The sequence below is a fragment of the Aquarana catesbeiana genome, linkage group LG04 (genome assembly GCF_042186555.1).
Source record: "Aquarana catesbeiana isolate 2022-GZ linkage group LG04, ASM4218655v1, whole genome shotgun sequence".
In the NCBI taxonomy this organism is placed as follows: Eukaryota; Metazoa; Chordata; class Amphibia; order Anura; family Ranidae; genus Aquarana; species Aquarana catesbeiana.
In genome coordinates this window covers 24,456,140-24,475,621 of record NC_133327.1, presented here as the reverse complement: position 1 = coordinate 24,475,621, position 19,482 = coordinate 24,456,140, and the positions used below count along the sequence as shown (strand labels likewise).

The following is a 19,482-nucleotide window of genomic DNA, read 5'->3' as shown; positions in this document are numbered from 1 at the left end:
CGAACTTTTGACGGAGTTACGGCAGACTTCCGAATGAACGGACTTGCCCATACACGGACTAAAGTCCGTTCATTTTGAACATGATGAGGTACGACGGAACTAGAAAAGGAAGTCAATCTCGCCATTTTATCGGCGAGATTGACAGCTTGCGAGCCCCGTCACAGAGCATACCAGGCCCTCAGGTCTGGTATGGATTTTAAGGGGAACCCCCCTGCTCTGAAAAAACGGTGTGGGGGTCCCCCCAGAATCCATACCAGACCCTTATCCGAGCACGCAGCCCGGCCGGTCAGGAAATGGGGTGGGGACAAGCGAGCGCCCCCCCTCCTCAACCGTACCAGGCCGCATGCCTTTAACATGGGGGGGTGGGTGCTTCTGGGAAGGGGGGCACCCTGTGGCCCCCCACCCCAAAGCACCTTGTCCCCATGTTGATGATGACAAGGGCCTCTTAACGACAACCCTAGCCGTTGGTTGTCGGGGTCTGCGGGCGGAGGGCTTATCAGAATCCGGGAGCCCCCTTTAATAAGGGGGCCCCCAGATCCCAGCCCCCCACCCTATGTGAATGAGTATGGGGTACATCGTACCCCTACCCATTCACCTGGGGAAAAAAGTGTCAATAAAAAACACACTACACAGGTTTTTAAAGTAGTTTATTAGGTAGCTCCGGGGGTCTTCTTCCGACTTCGGGGGGTCTCTTCCGATTTGTCCGCTCTCTCTGGCCTCTTCTCCCGGTGTCTGGTTCTTCTCCCGCTCTTCGATTCTTCTGCCGTGCTCCTCCGCTATCTTCTGCTCATTTGCCGCTCTTTTGCTAGCGGTGGCACGGTCTTCTTCCTCGTCTTCTTCCCTCTTCTCTTCTTCCGATGTTGACACGAAGCTCTCTCCTGCTGTAATGCTGTGTGAGCGGTGCCCAATGACTTATATAGGTATGGGGCGTGGTCACCGTGTGCTGTGATCCCGCCCCTTATGACGCCACAGTCCCGAGGCATGCTGAGACTGTGCCGTCATAAGGGGCGGGGTCACCACCCGGTGACCACGCCCTATGCCTATATAAGTCATTGCACACCTCGCACACAGCATTACAGCGGGAGAGAGAGTCGTGTCAACATCGGAAAAAGAGAAGAGGGAAAAAGATGACGAAAAAAAACGGGCCACCGCTAGCAAAAGAGCAGAAGATAGGAGGAGCCTGGCAGAAGAACCGGAGAGTGGGAGAAGAACCGGACACCGGGAGAAGAGGCCGGAGAGAGCAGAGAAGTCGGAAGAGACCCCCCAAAGTCGGAAGAAGACCCCCGGAGCTGCCTAATAAACTAAAAAAAGCACCCATCCCTCATGTTGAGGGCATACGGCCTGGTATGGTTCAGGAGGGGGGGCGCTCGCTCGTCCCCACCCCCTTTCCTGACCGGCCGGGCTGCGTGCCATTTTTTCGGCGTAGGGGGTTCCCCTTAAAATCCATACCACTTGACATTGTCGCCTCTTTCTCGCACTCGCTGCAATAGGAAAATGTGTTTTTCCTATTGCAGCAAGCGCGAGATTATAGCCTGTCGCCGAGAACCAGCGCGATAAGATCGCGCTGGAAACATTCTCGCAGGCAGGTGCTGTAGCTGCCCTTGTGTCGTATTTGGCCCGTCGGACCAGCATACAGACGAACGGGCTTCCCGATAGGTAATGGTTATGGCGGAGTTCCGGCAGAAAGATTTGAAGCATGTTTCAAAGCTAAAGTCCGGCAGATTTTCAACCGAAAAGGTCCGTCGGAAGTCCGATGAAGCCCACACACGGTCGGATTGTTCGCCGGATTCGGTGGAAAAGTCCGCTCATGTGTACGTCGCATAATAGGTTTTCTTCTAAGATTGCACTGTATTTGGCTCCATCCATCTTCCCATCAACTCAGACCAGCTTCCCTGCCCCTGCTGAAGAAAAGCATCCCCACAACATGATTCTTCCACCACTTGTTTCACAATGGAGATGGTGTGTTCAGGGTTATGTGCAGTGTTAGTTTTCCACCACACATAGTGTTTTGCTTTGCTGTAACACTAATGTAACAAGGTCTCCTGCCTCGTCCAGTCTAATGAGGACCTCCAAAGCCAAAGATAGCTGACATCCTTTAATATGTAGTGGGTTGTGAGGCATAGTGGGTGCAAAGATGGTGAAAGTCATTGGGCGCCAGACACTTCTTGGATGTAATTATTTCTTTTGACAGTCCTTTTTGTATTTTTGGGGGAAAGAGGGTTAGGGCCAGGACATCCTTAAAGCAACGTTCTGCTTAAAAAAAAAAAATTTAAAGTCAGCAGCTACAAATACTGCAGCTGCTGACTTTTAATAATTGAACACTTACCTGTCCCAGGGTCCAGCGATGCGGGGGAATGAAGCCCCGCTCGTCTGCCCCTTCTCTCTGCGTCGCCGGTATTGGCACTGTGGGCGCACAGCTGTGGATTCACAGCTGGACACGCACAGCGCGCTGTGACTGGCTGGGCAATCATCTGGGACCTGTGACTTGCCCCAGATGATTGCCGAGAGAGAGGGGGGAGAGGTGATCTCCCTTCTAGTGCTGCGGAGCGCCAGGAAGAAGTGGGAGCTGAAACCCTCTAAAACGAGGGTTTCTGCTCCCCTTCCCCCCAAAAAAATGACATGCCAAATGTGGCATGTCAGGGGGTCACCTTCAGTTAAAGAGTAAGTTCCATTTGGGTGGAACTCCGCTTTAAGTAGTTATAGATTCAATTGGCAGACTCAGAAACTTCAGTAGGAAGACAGCCGTGCAGGAAAAGACCCCAGCAAAGTGTCACTTCTGCACATGCAGGAATACTGTCTCCTCCCATGGTACGAGTCTATAACAGTTCCTAACTCAAAACGTAACAGTCCATTCAGATCCACTACAATTGCCTCTTGTAGTTCTTCAACACTGAGTTCCCCCGAAGCAGCTATCCTTGCTCTAAAAAGCATAAGGATGACTGAATCAGGCACTTCCTCATCTCTCAACTCAATCTCTTCAATAGCCCTGCTGTCCAAGCCAGCAAATGTAAGGAAGAGAGGAAGACCACAATACCATTTTCTCCTGGGGCAAGCTGGTGTAATGATAAACCCCAGCTTTTTTTTCACCCAGATCCTGTGAATGCAGATATGGAAGAACTGTACAGTAGAAAAAATACCTATTTCAGGGAGAACTGATCCCACGATGTTGCAAGGATCCACTGCTATCTATCCAGTCTCTTAATGTTCTGGATGTCCTGGAAAAGTGAGAAAAGATCTCTCTGTGTCCAACTTTAGAAGAGACATCCACCAGTCTAGAACATAATCACTGGAATGTAAGGACATTTGAGCCTCCTCCTGCCCCATGCCAACCGAAAATTCTGTTGTATAGTTCTGGAAAACACACTGTCTCATACGAGGCAACATTCTTCCACAATCTTCTCATGCCAAGATTATTTAAGAGATACCTTAGCATTCCGAATAAAAGATGACACCTGATTTCTCTAAGACAGGCATCTTTTTTAGAAAGAGCCAGCTTAACCTGGACCATGTCCAGGAGCAGGCCCAGGTACCCAATGCTGGCACCATTGCCAAACACTATAGAATAAGAACCATTCAACCTCTCCAGAGAGTACATTATCAGAGATGCATTGTGCTCCAGATGCTGAAAAGACTGCTCCCTGAGCAGCAGTTTGTTCAGGTACCTCCAAATAGGCATCCTCAAAAAGGCCCAAAAAAAGACCATCATCAACCTTTCTGGATTTGTGGACAGGCCGTCAGGGAGGGCGTCTGTCCCATGTATGGATGGCCCTGGACAGAGAAGGGGGCACGTGTGCACACCAAACTGCTTGGGGCACCACCCAAGCCAGGGAAAACCTGGACTTGTGGGTCAGGGCCCAGACCACAAACCAAAAATGCCCATCCATTACTTCAAGTAAAAGAACCTCTGGAGAGAAGAAACAAAGATTGGGGCATTTAGGTAGTATACTTTTGTCCTATGATGCCAGAAAAAAAACACACTCCTGAAATGCCACTACTCCATGTGCTTGCTCCCTTTGACATTTCACTATTAGATGAACCTCATCGCTCGGCTTTGAAAAAGTAACAAGGCTTAAGCAGAACCTCAGAACCCTTCATCCTCTAGAACTGGCATGATAACGTGCAAATGAGAGCAATCATACAATGAACACATACATTGCATAATAGCCATCGCCATGCTTCTGCAAATGCTTGCAAATATTCCCCCACTTACACAAGTGGGGGTGTCCCTCCATAGCAAGAGAGACAGCATCTGGCTTTTTCAGTAAAAAAGCCTATGCTTTTTGACAGGCACATTTTCTGAATGGAATCCCATAGAAAATGCAGGATGAGAATGAAAGTGTCATTGTCTGTGGTGTAGAGTTGCATGTGTTCTCATGCACGTGGTACCCAAATTGCTAATATTTTTACCACAGCTGATACACTGCAGGCAGAGTAATGTTTATTTGCTGCATATTTCAGTGCTTGCATGCTGTCTTGACACTAGCCAATATCTATATTCATACCTGAAATCTACGTTTTGGGAATAACTGGGGATATGGAGATTGGAAGAGGTTTTGTTGATTGGGGGGGGGGGTTATTTTGTACATCTGGAATTTAAAGGATCAATAGGGGGTTTTAAGAATATAAAACCTAGCAAGGAGATTGTAGTGTGATATTCCACCAAACATATGCCCTACCTGCCACATCTGCCAGTTGGAGATTTCTGATTTAAAGACATTCCCTTCCTTGTATAAATATGTATCATGCAGAGCATGTGCCAGAGTGTAAACTGCAGCGTACACATTGAAAGAGAAGCAGAAACTTTCCACATCATATTCAAATAGATCCACAGATTGAAAACTATGAGACTCTCCACAAGGAAATTCTGTAAATTCTGAGAAATTCAGAAGAGATTCAGGCACACAGGAGAATTGTTGTCTCCAAACATTCAGTAACATGGGGTTGTCAGGATATTTCTCAGGGTTCACATTGAGCAGGTAATCCTTCAGTCCTGGAATGTTCCCGCTGTGCAAACTGACCATCAGGGAACCATTAAGAGTAATGCCGGTTTTTAAGTTAACATATATCTGAAAAGTCCCAAACAATATGAAAATGTTCCTTTCCTTGGAAGTAAAATGAATGACATCGGAAAGATACGTGCTTTCTGCAGTACCATAAATTATTATAACACTGCTGGTAGCTTGTAAAATTCTGTACATAGTTTTTAAATTATGATAAGGTGCAATATGTCCATTGATAGTGATAGCAAACGCAACACAGATCTCATTCTGCATCAGTAGACTATTCAGCTCTGTAATGACTCTTTCACTCTCATTGTCCTGTGAAGACACAATGCCCACCCAATTCCAGCCAAAATGTTTCAGTAGAAGGATGATGGCGTTAAACTGATGTCTCTCATCAGGGACTGTGCGGTAAAATGAGGTAAACCGGAACTTATTAATAAAGACTGAATCCATAGCTCCATAGCTAATCTGTAATCAAACATCAGATTGGTAAGTTTAGGAGTAGTCAAAAAACCTTCTTGTAGCCATTGGTGGCTGTTTTTTTTTGGATATCAGTGAATATCTTAGAGTGTAGCCTTATGGATGCATATTATCTATGCATATAGTAATGTGTACAACATACCAGATGTCTAACTTGATTGATATTGTTTTGTGAGATATAAAAGCCAAGTGTACCAGCCCAAGAGTTTCATTTTGTGCAGGCCTGGTTTGTCTGTTTGCTCTATGGTTCAATATTCCACCCTGAGCCTGCCATCCATTGGAGCTCTATTGGAGCTTCAGTATTTATTAGGTTCCATTCACACTAACGAATGGGACCATTTGTGAATACATGCATGAACTTCAGTGGGGGATCCCAGTAATTAGCTGCGGGAGGCAACCCCATTGAAAGCTAAAGAATATAATTGACTCAAATGGTTGGATGTGTCATTGCCATCATCCCATATAATATTCCAAAAATTGCACAAACCTCTAGTTTGGGATTTTTAGGGCAATTAAACAATTTAATTGAGTAAAAAATTCATTTATTATAAATATAAATATAACTACATAGAACAAACATGAATTAATTGAGCTTCATTATGTTGTAGACAATACATAATATTAAAAGACACAATGCATATTTGAAAAGAATAATAGAAAGTTATACAGCTTACTACAAGAAACGATCACCACCAGTGCAAAAAAGGTGGCGTCAAGTAGCAGAAATCTGACACGTTTCAACATATATTATTCAAGAGAGTCTTCCTCAGGGAAAATTGTATCACAATCTAAGGGGAATTAAAGTAATGGTGTTATGGGCTACATACAGATATCACATTTATTATAAATGGACAGAGTATCTGCCAAGCAACTTACATTTTTCTTATGCATTTAGTAAATAACAGTGCATTCCCAGTGTCAGAGTGAAAGGGTTCTAGTCCTCCATTAACCCAAGCTGCCACACATCCTCTACAAGACGGCTGGATATAATAAGGATCCTAATAATGGCTTTCCAAAAACCTGTTTTGGATGAACTCCTGCACCCTCCTCATAAAAACTGGGAATGCACTAGCGGTTATTTACTAATTGCATAAGAAAAATGTAAGTTGCTTGGCAGATACTCTGTCCATTTATAATAAATGTGATACAATTTTCCCTGAGGAAGACTCTTGAATAATATATGTTGAAACACGTCGGAATTCTGCTACTTGATGCCACCTTTTTTGCACTGGTGGTGATCGTTTCTTGTAGTAAGCTTTATCACTTTCTAATATTCTGTTCAAATATGCATTGTGTCTTTTAATATTATGTATTGTCTACAACATCATGAAGCTCAATTAATTAATTTTTGTTCTATGTATTTATATTTATATTTATAATAAATGATTTTTTTACTCAATTCAATTGTTTCATTGCCCTAAAAATCCCAAATTAGAGATTTGTGCAATTTTTGAAACCCCATTGAAAGCTGTCATCATCTATATTTGGGAAGGGATGAGAATGGAAAAATCATTGAAAAAATATTGGCAGGGAAGAGGTGGGGAGTCCTGGTGATGTCAGTGGTTCCTAGGAATGCTGGGGGGCAGGGGCGAACTGATCATTCGGGCACTCTGGCACTGCCCGAGGTCAGTAGGGGGCCCCATGAGAGGCTCCACACATCATCCAGGGGATATGTGCCATGCATATAACAGGAGGCTTTAGCGCATAGTAGATATCATTCTTGACCCAGGCAGGAATGAGGGCTGGGCAGTAGGATGGACCAAAAAGTATAAAACAAACAAGCAAAAAAAAATTGCAGTTTTAAATTCCTGAGGGGGAAGAAATGCAGAGATACCCTGTGCATCCAGGGGAGGAAAGTCCACTTAAACACGGCATTATGTAATATTGGAAAAGCTAGTAAAAAGTAACCTAGCGAGAGAAGTTTAGCTTCTATACACAGCTCTAGTCCCAAGTAGTGTATGGATTATGTTAATAGCTCTCCTGCTGCTTGTTCTTGATTTAGGATTTTTTTATGTTAAGATCAGGTACAGTATTGTCACTGTTAGGTGCCACAAGGAGAGAGGTTTCTTGGGGGCCCCATAAAATGTAGTTTTGTCCCTGACACCAACACAAAAAAAGTTTTAGGGCCTATAAACATCACATGCACTATATTGTCAGAATTATTGGGCCGCTTGCTTTTACACACACATGAACTTTGATGGCATCCCAGTCTTGATTCATAGGGTTCAATATTGAGTTGGCCCACCCTTTGCAGCTATAACAGCTTCAACTCTTCTGGGAAGGCTGTCCACAAGGTTTAGGAGTGCTTCTATGGGAATGTTTGACCATTATTCCAGAAGTGCGTTTGTGAGGTCTGGCACTGATGTTGGATGAGAAAACCTGGCTCACAATCTCCGCTCTAATTCATCCCAAAGGTGTTCTATCGGGTTGATATCAGGACTCTGTGCAGACCAGTCAAGTCCCTTCACCCCAAATTCGCTCATCCATGTCTTTATGAACCTTACTTTGAGCACTGGTGCACAGTCATGTTGAAACAGGAAGGGGCCATCCCCAAACTGTTCCCAAAAAAGTTGGGAGCATGAAAATGTCCAAAATGTCCTGGTATGCTAACACCTTGAGAGTTCCCTTCACTGGAACTGAGGGGCCAAGCCCAACCCCTGAAAAAGAACCCTACACCATACCCCCCCCCCACCACCACCACCACCAAATGATTTGGAGCAGTGCACAAATGCGCTTCTGGAAGAATGGTCAAACATTCCCATAGACACACTCCTAAACCTTGTGGACAGCCTTCCCAGAAGAGTTAAAGCTGTTATAACTGCAGGGGGGTAGGCCAACTCAATATTGAACACTATGGACTAAGACTGGGATGCCATTAAAGTTCATGTGTGTGTTAAGGTAGTCATCCCAGTACTTTTGACAATATAGTGTATGTTGGCCCGTGTTGACCTACATTGCTCAACGCAGATCCAATGCAATGACAAGCTGAAATTCAGCCCAGTTAATAACGACATACTGCACTGATGTACGCTGGGTAAAAATGTAATGCAGCGCAATACGCAACGCACTACAATGCATCACAGCGCATTGCATTGCATGTTAAGGAAAACAAATGATAGTATCCTCTCTTCTGCTATATGAAAACACGGGAATCAATGCAAAATGTTAAACAAAGAAAAAATACTTGCCAACACACATCAACTTAGAATGTAACCCTACTTTTGTGGGGAAAAAAATAGCAAATAAAAAAGTAATAATAATAAAGCATCAGCCGATCTCCCTGGAGGAGATTGGTGGTGCAATCTCATCCTTCAGGCCGGGTAAATCACCTGGCTTGGATGGATTTCCAGCTGAATGGTACCAGTTGCATAAAGAACAGATAGTGCCATTACTACAAAAAGTCTTTATAGCTGCAGAGAAAGAAGGCATATTACCAGAGTCTATGAGGGAAGCATTAATAATAGTGTTACCTAAGCCAGGAAAGGATCCGCAGGAATGTGAGTCATACAGGCCAATTTCTTTGATAAATACCAATGTCAAGATACTGGCCAAGATTTTGGCCGGTAGGTTGAAGTCGGTGATCCTTAAACTAATTAACTCGGATCAAACAGGATTTATACCTGGACGTTCCACTCAAATGAACCTACGTAGACTATATGTTAACCTCCAGACGCCTCATGATAATAAAGGAAAAAGAGTTGTGGCATCTTTAGACACTAAAAAGGCGTTCAACTCTGTAGAGTGGAACTATTTATTTTTGCTTTTAGGTAAGCTGGGTTTCGGATCAAAATTTATTTCATGGATTAGACTTTTGTATAATGACCCCAGAGCAAGTATCAGAGTGAACGGCTCTATTTCTGCACCTTTCAAGATCTATAGGGGAACGAGGCAGGGTTGCCCCCTGTCTCCTCTTCTGTTTGCTTTGGCCATAGAGCCACTGGCAGCTACACTTAGTACTAATGTCACACTACAGGGGTTTATGATAGGAGATCTGGAAGAGCGTGTGTCGTTATACGCTGATGACATGCTCCTATACTTGAGAGATCCAGAGCAGTCGTTGGCCACGGCAATCTCATTGATCCGGGAGTTCGGGAATTTCTCTGGCTTCAGGATCAACTGGACCAAATCAGTCCTCTTTCCACTAGACTCACAGCCGGACTTAATACTCCCAGCCCAGTGCCCCCTGGCTATTGTAGAGAAATTTAAATACCTGGGTGTAGTGGTCCAACTACCTGTAGATTCATTTATCGAGGACAATTTATGGCCTATCATCAGAGCATTTAGTGACAGAATACAGAAATGGAAGGACCTTCCACTTACACTCTATGGCAGGGCTAGCATATTTAAAATGATCTTCCTTCCGAAATTTTTGTACATCCTCTCTAACGCCCCAATTTATATCGCAAAAAGAATTTTCAAACACATAAACTCCCAATAACATCTTTTTTATGGGGTAATAAAGCGGCAAGGGTCTCTCTTGAGGTGTTGCAGCTACCTGTTCACAGAGGTGGTCTGGCGATACCTGACCTGAGACTATACTATTTAGCATCCCAATTAGTATTTATTCATTGGAAAATGTTCCCACAATTAAATAATGCTGCGGTTGCAGTTGAAGCAGCAACGGTGACATCATATGAAACCTTACTGAATTTCTTTTTCAGGGGAGAAGTCCCCACCATAGGGGGCAAGGAGATACTAAAATCTGCTAAAAAGGTATTGGGGATTTGTATGAAACATATAAAAGATAACCCCCTTCATTTATCCCCTAATGCGCCGTTGTGGTTCAACCCCAACCTGAAAGAATTCTTTAATTTAGTAGATGGATTTAAATGGTCTAAATATGGGCTCACATATCTGCACCAATTGTATATCAATGGGGAACTAAAAACCTTTTCGCAGTTGCGAAGAGAACTGAATGTTCCAGAGACCTGGGAATACCAATTTACCAGATTGAGACATGCTGCTTATGTTCAATTTGGGGTTGGACCGGTGACACTGGAAAACTCTACCATAGAAAGACTACTGGCTACTCCAGATCATACTAAAGAATTTCTACATACTACAATACACTTTTGGCAGAGGAGAATCCTAGAGAAAGTAAACTTAAAGGAAAATGGGTGGAGATCATACCAGAAATTACAGATGGTCAATGGGAAAATGTTCTGGCATCATACTTACCCACAGTTATTTCTGCTAGAGACAAATTAATACAGCTAAGGTACTTACATCAGATGTACTATACCCCTTTGAGACTCTATAAAATGGGAAAGAAGGTGAACCCTACTTGTCATAAATGCTTGAGGGAAGAAGGCTCTTTTATACATATGGTATGGGAATGTGACAGAGTTTGGCCATTATGGTCTCAGGTGACTCAATTTATTGCTGATACTTTAGATATACCAAACATATGCAGCCCTTTGCTGGGCCTTTTGGGGATCATAGAAGATGAAGTTATGAGTAATAACACGAGAACACTACTAAGACTACTGTTTTACTATGTAAGGAAATTAATTGTACTTCATTGGGTCAGGAGAGACTATCTTACATTGAATGCCTGGAAAGGTTTGGTTAACGCCAATATCACCATGTATAAAATGACATATGAGTCTAGAGGATCAAATAAAAAATTTAATAAAGTATGGGGAAGATGGATTAACTCTGAAAACACGCTACAATCCACCCAGTAATTCCGTAGGACACTAGAGAATCTATGGATATTAATTAAAAGATCTAGTGGGGAGTTGAATCACAGCAGCAGTTATATTGTAATATATTGTTATGAAAATGTATCTTTGCTTTTCAATTTATTTTTTTCTGTAAAATTAAAAGCAAAATGGAGACCTGGTGTTCTGTACACAGATTCTTTACAAAACGCCCTACCCCAAGAAATGTAATTTCCTGCTTGTGTGATTAGCTTACTTATTTTCCCAGAAGTCTGAATTAAAGAGGAAGTAAACACTTATGGGTTTTACTTCCTTTCTTCTTCCCTGCAAAGTAAAAGCATAATGTGCTAGTATGCATCGCATACTAGCACATTATGTGACACTTACCTGCAAACGAAGCACCCGCTGTCCACGCTGCAGGCTGTATCCATGTTCACTCCTCTTCCTTCTGGGGCCACGGACCCTGTGATTGGCCAGAGCCGTGTGACATCATTCCCATGCATGTGCAAGGGGAGCCACCAGTCACAGCACTCGCTACTGAAGAAACAGCCCAGGGGACCGTTTCTTCACAGCGCATGTACATCATCGGCGCAGTACAAAGTAAATATCTCCTAAACGACACACGTTTAGGAGATATTAACGGTACCTATAGGTAAGCCTTATTATAGACTTACCAATAGGTACAACTTGCAAATGGAGGTTTACAAGCTCTTTAACCACTTCAGGCCTTAAAGGATTTGCCCCCTTAATGACCAGGTCATATTTTGCAATACGGCAATGCGTTGCTTTAACTGACAGTTGCGCGATTGTGCGACGTTGTACCCAAACAAAATTTATGTCTTTTTATTTCCCACAAATAGAAATTTCTTTTGGTGGTATTTGATCACCTCTGCGGTTTTTATTTTTTGCGCTATAAACAAAAAAAGAGTGACAATTTTGAATAAAAAAACAAAAACAATATTTTTTACTATTTGCTATAATACATATTTTTTGCGCTATAAACAAAAAAAGAGTGACAATTTTGAAAAAAAAACAAAAACAATATTTTTTACTATTTGCTATAATACATATCCCAAAAAAAATGTAAAAAAACTAATTTTGTCATGAATTTAGGCCAATAAGCGTATATTGATTGGTTTGTGCAAAAGTTATCACGTCTACAAACTACGGGATAGATTTATGGACATTTATTTATTTATTTACTGGTAATGGAGGTGATCTGCAATTGTTAGTGGGACTACAACATTGCGGCGGACCTCAAATTACACTTTTTGGGGAGCAGTGACATTATTACATTGATCAGTGCTATAGAAATGCACTGATCAACCTGGCAGGTTAGGGGTTAACACTAGGGGGCGATCAATGGAATTCACTGCTATAAGCAAACATAATGTGTAAAAAAAAAATACCGATCACTTCCCCAGCGTAGTGCAATGTCACTATGGTCAAATTATATTGCTCTGGTCAAAGTGTTAAAACAATTGTAAAATAAAGAAAAAAAATATAATGAAAAATAAAAAATACAAAAAATTTAATTTTTTTTTTATACTGTCACCAGTCAGTGTCCCTGATCACCGCCACACCAGTTATACGATGACGCTGTACAGCACTGGTGACAGTCTGTTAAAAAAAATAATAATAATAATTTCTTCATTTTCCAAAAAATTATGACAAAAAAATCACAACTTCAAAAAACTTGCCATGCCTCTTACTAAATACCTTGGATTGTCTACATTTCAAAAAGGGGTCATTTGTGGATTCTTGTACTGCCCTGGCATTTTGGGGTTTCAAAAAACCAGTACATAAGGAGTGATCAATTTTCAGATATATACTGTATATACCATAGTTTATGGACTTTCCTACAGACTATATAATACACACTGATTTGGATTATTTGCAATATATTAAATACCATGATTAAATACCACCAAAAGAAAGCTCTATTTGTGTGAACAAAATGATAAAAAGTGCATATCGTTACATTGTTGCATGACCGCACAATTGTCATTCAAAGTGCGACAGCGCAGAAAGGTGAAAATTGGCCTGGGCAGGAAGGGGGTAAAAGTGGCTGGTATTGAAGTGGTTAAGGATGTGTGTAGGAAGGACATGTTATGCCGCGTACACAGGGTTGTAATGTTCAACAGAAAAAGTCCAATGGGAGCTTTTCATTGTATATTCCAATCGTGTGTATGCCCCATTGGACTTTTTCAGTCGAAAATTCAGACGGACATAGATAGAGAACATGTTCTATATTTTTCAGACGGAAAAAAATTACTACTGTAAAAACTGCTTGTCTGTATGCTGTTCCGACGCACCAAAAACGACGCATGCTCTGAAGCAAGTACGAGCCGGAAGCGCTCGGTTTGGTAAAACTAGCGTTCGTAATGGAGATAGCACATATCTCACGCTGCAAATTCTGTGATCTTTTAATGCAGCGCATTCTTTTGTGATTTATAATGCTAGAAGAATGAAGTTGTTTTGCTGCTGGATATTCACATAGAGTTCTCACAAACTTATTTCTTTATTATTTCTCGTGATCTCATGAATAATTTTTTTTTTTTTTTTCAAGCCAGATCTCCAGAATAATGTTTAGAATTATGTTTTATAGTCATCTTTTTTTCTTTTTTTTTAATTTCATCAAGATCTCCTTTTTTTGGATTATTGAAAAATTATTTTCTAATGATCTCCATAGTTTTTTTTTTTTTGTGTCAAGTTACCACAACACCATTAATATCTTGTATTTTTTAACCTCAAGGAGGTTGGTGTTGGTGTCCCTTGTTAATTTGACATTGTATTTTTGAAATGTACCTGCCTACTCACAAAAAATCTGTCCTTTTTGTAGAAAAGCACATATTTGTGAAAAATAAAATCTCCATATATTCTGGGTAACAAACTAGAGAGGAAGGCAACGCTGGAGAAACATTTAGAATTTGCGAAGACTTTTGGCCCCCAGGGCAGACATCAAGACTGTGGAAAATAAAATTGTTAGCTTGAGGAGTCCTTATAATTTGGAGCCCAATCTGGTCCAGGTCTCCCAGAGATCAGGACCAGCAGCAGATGATATCTATGTCCCCAGGTTGTGGTACTACACCAGCCTGCGTCTTCTGTCAGACCAGACTGAACCCAGGCCATCACTTTCTTCTCTTCACTGCAGCCTTCCCTCCACGCTTCCCTGAACCCTTCCCTGCAGCCTTCCTTGGAGGCTGTGGCTCTGGTGGTGGACTTTTGGCAGGAGGAGGAGGATGGGCGAGCTCACATACGTGGCTGTTCTTAGTCAGCTGGCCACTGAACCCCTTCTGAAGGGCCTGAGCAAAAATTCCCTCACAGAGGAAGCGTTGGCCCTCCTCCAATTTCTGCAATCTAGTGGCTAGATATCAGGTATAGGCCTCTTCAGCATCGGGGGGGCTTCTGAGGACATCACTTGCTTCCCTAATGAGTGCTGCCTCCTCCGTGATCATCCCCTTCCTGGACCTTTTTGTTGTAAGGCGAAGGGGAGGCACCTGTGATTGGGTGAGGCCACTGGGCCCGCCCACCTCCTGGCTGACACTGGGTCCGCCCACCTCCTGGCTGACACTGGGCCCGCCCACCTCCTGGCTGACACTGGGCCCCCCACCTCCTGGCTGACACTGGGCACGGCCTCCTCCTGCCTGCCACTTTCCAGACCCTCCTCCTGGCTGAGCTCATCCTGTGTATAAAAAAGGGACGTAGTTTTAGTTTTTGGTTCATCAATCACACACAATTTTCAGCTCATGACTTGCAAATTGAATGTTAATAAATAGAAAAGACTATCATTCTGAGCACAGCATTTTTCATTTTTTTTTTAATCATTAATTTGTTATCAATTATAACATCTAGCTAACATTATGAATATTAGGACAATAAATATGTAGTAAAATAATATACCTGACTCCAGCTGGGCGCATCCACTTCTTCCAGGATGGAAGGCCCAGGTTGTTCCTCTTCAGCCTCTGCTGGGGTTGAGGGAAGGGTGGAGGGAAGGCTCCAGGGAAGGGTAGAAATTGATTCCCTGGCTTTAGTCTGGTCGTTCAGAAACCGCAATTTGTTGAAGTACCACAGCTTGGGTACATACACTTGGGCTGCTGCTGCTCCTAATCTGAGTGATTTCTGGATCTTATTATGCTCCTTCTTATACATGTTCCTCAAAATCCCAATTTTCTTTTCCAAAAACACGATGGTTGCATCAGGGACCCGATTCTTCACAAATTCCAGAAGTTTCTCCAGCATTGACCTCCTAGCTGGTTTATTATAATATAAGTTGTGTTTCACCTCCCACAAATTCCTCATCTCCCTGTACCTGTCTATGAAACTGGCCGTGAATTCTGGGTCCTTAAAGTGATTCATATTTGCTGTAAGACAATGCACAAGACAAAAACACTAATGTCATCCTAAACTCTCATAATCTTATCCCAATATAAGCCTCAGTCTTGAAGCACTGATGGCCCAAGTTAAAATTTTACCTTTGTTTAGGATGCTCGCCACTTCCGTTCGTCCTTCCTCCGCACACAGATCATACGCACGACACATGCGTGTTAGCTTGATATACACCGCGCATGCGTAAAGCTCTGCTCGCGTCGCCCGCCCCTGACGTTCTTTCTAGAATATTCCCCGCCCCTTCTCTTTCGGCGTGCAGTAGCAGTGACATGGCGGAGACACAGCAGGTGTGTGTTCATTCCAGTAACGAGGAAGAGGAAAGCCCGGAGCCAGAAACGTCCCGATCCCGGAGAAGAAGATTTAAGGCCTCAAATATGGCCTTTGTAGAGATGGTGGAGATGGTTGAAATCTTGAGGAGGAACGACTATGATGGGAAGCATGGACCACACACCAACCCTAATTTGAGAAAAGCCAAGATCATAACTAAAGTCGTGAAGAGTCTGCAGCAGAATTTTGGGGTACAACGATCCAAGGAGCAATTGAGGAAATGCTGGTCAGACCTGAAACTGAGGGAGCAGGATCAGTATAGAAGAATCAAGAGAGTGCTTCTAAAAAGTAAGTACTTGTCGTGTGTTCCTATTAGTATTACTTGCATGCTGCTCCATGTGCTTTTCTTTACTGTTGTACAATTTAAAATGGCGACTTTCATGTTCGTAGGCACAGTAATCGGTCGTAGGAAACATCGTTCACTCATTAAATACAATGTTTTGGACAGATACAGGTTAAATACATTTGGTCATGCCTGTTTGTATAAAATTAAGTTTTGCACATTGCTGTCTAGATGTGTTTGTAACTAGAATGAAATGCAAGCTTGATTCAGTGTAATGTAGGGAGAGGACACTCAGCAGCTGTTTACACATCTGGACTCAGGAGCACTAGTGTGGGACACAAGAACAAACTTTTTAAGGTGTCCCACACAGGTACTCCAGTGGATACTTGGGGTGTCTCCATGTGTGAAAATTGTCACAAAAAGGTAAGTATTCCAGCTTTAAGGTAACAAATCATGTCTTCAGCTTGGAACTCTGCCAAAACAGACAATTGTACCCCACTTCCCAGCAATGTTTCATATTCCTATTTCTGGACTCAAATATCTGTGTGCTGAGTATACCTTTTGTTTCATTCTCATAGGGGGAAAACCAGTCGTGTGTACAGGGCATTAAAATTTTTCTACCCCACTTCCTTTTTTCTTGTTTGTATTGAAAGCACTTTAGAATCACGGTTACCTTGGCCTGAATGGGTAAAGTGATGATGTCTCTGTAAATCAAGGGCAGCAAGGCAGCTAGCGTAGTTTCCCCACCCTCCTGCAGGAGGCCAAGGTGTGGCAGGAGGAAGGGAAGGCTACGCTAAGGAATCAACTCTTTCTAGAGTGGACAACTTCCCTAGCAGATTCAAAGAGACATTGCAAATGAATAAAAAAATGTTTATAGCAACGGAAAATTATGCAAGTAGCATTTAAAATATCTGGTTTGTTTGTTATTTTACTCACAATTTTAAGTTTAATGACAGGGAGTGGTTTACCTGAGGATATCCATAGACTCCGGTCAGTGTTGCCGATGCCACAGATGGGGAAGTCATCTTGTGTCCTACGAACATGACTTTTTTACTCTTCTTATGACAGTCATAGTTTGGAACTGGATTCTTCATCCCAGATAACACATCAAGCACACTTTGTATAGCTTTACTTTCAATATTACACACGTCATAAATCTGGTACCCCAACGTGATGTTTGGCAACAGATCCGTTCGGTTGTTTATCTCCTCTATGGCAAACATGAAGACTAAAAGATGTCTCAGAAAACTGAGTTCACTGAAGAGAGACAGTCAATATTATTTTTGCATGTAACTCATATGCACCTAACAATCCAAACTAAGGGCTCATTCACACTTGCTTCGGCTTCAACACACATTAACGGCTAGTTTACACTTGCTTCAAAACAAGGCTTCGGACAGGCTTTGTTAAAGCTCTTTGAATGCTAGTCAAAGCTCCTGTCACTAAATAAAATGGTTAGCTTACAGTCCTGTTTACACCTTGCTTTTGCTTTGGCTTTTCTTCAAAAATTATACCCCACGTTGCTTTAGTTGTGCTTCAAAGCGTCTTCAAAGCCTCCATAGAAGTCTATTGCAAGGCTCATTGAAGCCACATCGAAGCCCACCAAAGGCTATTGAAACCTCATCGAAGCCCCACCAAAGCCTCATTGAAGCCCCACCGAAGCCTCATCAAAGCACCAAGCAAAAGCAAGGTGTAAACAGGACTGTAAGCTAACCATTTTATTTAGTGACAGGAGCTTTGACTGGTGTTCAGAGAGCTTTAACAAAGCATGTCCAAAAGCCATGTTTTGAAGCAAGCGTAAACTGGACCTAAGGGTTCTATCTATAAAACATTTGTTGTGCGGTTGTGAAAAACGTTTGGAAAGAAAATCATTTTGTTTTCTGTAATACATGTAGTTCCTATGTCCTCAGTGCCCCTAGTGGCCATAATGCATTTTTCTCCTCTTTGAATTAAATATGTAAAAAAAAATGGCCACTAGGTGGCGCTGACGATATGGTTACTACATACGCTATATTACCAAAAGTATAGGGACGCCTACCTTCACACACACATGAACTTTAATGGCATCTCGGTCTTAGTCCGTAGGGTTCAATATATGGCGTTGACCCACCCTTTGCAGCTATAACAGCTTCAACTCTTCTGGGAAGGCTGTCCACAAGGTTTAGGAGTGTGTCTATGGGAATGTTTGACCATTCTTCCAAGGCCTGGCTTGCAGTCTCCGCTCTAATTAATCCAAAAGGTGTTCTATCGGGTTGAGATCATTACTCTGTGCAGGCCAGTCAAGTTCCTCCACCCCAAACTCACTCATCCATGTCTTTATGGACCTTGCTTTGTGCACTGGTCCAAATCATTTGGTGGAGGGGGAGTATGGTGGGGTTGTTTTTTAGGGATTGGGCTTGATCCCTTACTTGCAGTGAAGGGAACTTTTAAGGCGTCAGCATACCAAGACATTTTCGACAATTTCATCCTCCCAACTTTGTGGGAACAATTTGGGGATGGCCCCTTGCTGTTCCAACATGGCTGCACCAGTGCACAAAGCAAGGTCCATAAAGACATGGATGAGTGAGTTTGGGGTGGAGGAACTTGACTGGCCTGCACAGAGTAATGATCTCAACCCTATAGAACACCTTTTGGATGAATTAGAGCAGAGATTGCAAGCCAGGCCTTCTCGTCCACATCAGTGCCTGACCTCACAAATGCGTTTCTGGAAGAATGGTGAAACATTCTCATGGACACACTCCTAAACCTTGGGGACAGCCTTCCCAGAAGAGTTAACCACTTCTGGACCAAGCCTATTTCTGCCACTTGTTATTTACAAGTTAAAATCAGTATTTTTTGCTAGAAAATTACTAAGAACGCCCAAACATCATATATATATTTTTAGCAAAGGTCTTTCAAATGCAATTTTTTGGGAAAAAATACACTTCACTGAATAAAAAAAAACTAAACAGTAAAGTTAGCCCAATTTTTTTGTATATTGTGAAAGATGATATTACACTGAGTAAATGGATACCTAACGTGTTACAGTTTAAAACTGTGCACACTCGTGGAATGGCGAAAACGACGGTACTTAAAAATCTCCATAGGCAATGCTTTAAAAAATTTTAATGGTTACCAGTTTAGAGTTCTAGAATTATTGCTCTGACGATCACGGTTATACCTCACATGTGTGATTTGAACACCGTTTACATTTGTGGGTGCGACTTATGATGAGCTGTGTTCCCTGACCTGTGATGCTGTATACACTGATCTGTGATGCTGTATACACTGACCTGTGATGCTCTATACACTGACCTGTGAGGCTGAGCTATATACACTGATCTGTGAGGCTGTA

At 42.5% G+C, this 19,482-nt stretch overlaps 1 protein-coding gene across 1 annotated transcript in view; it reads right to left on the bottom strand.

Annotated features, from left to right (window-relative positions):
• LOC141141134 (vomeronasal type-2 receptor 26-like) overlaps positions 1-17,371 on the bottom strand; it is a 54,190-nt gene extending 36,819 nt beyond the window's left edge. Inside the window, exons 1-2 of the mRNA XM_073628839.1 lie at positions 17,117-17,371; positions 4,677-5,471 (exon numbers count right to left, since the gene is read on the bottom strand). Coding sequence (XP_073484940.1) covers positions 4,677-5,471; positions 17,117-17,371 — 1,050 coding nt within the window. The remainder of the gene's footprint in view (positions 1-4,676; positions 5,472-17,116) is intronic.
• Between the last annotated feature and the right edge of the window lie 2,111 nt (positions 17,372-19,482).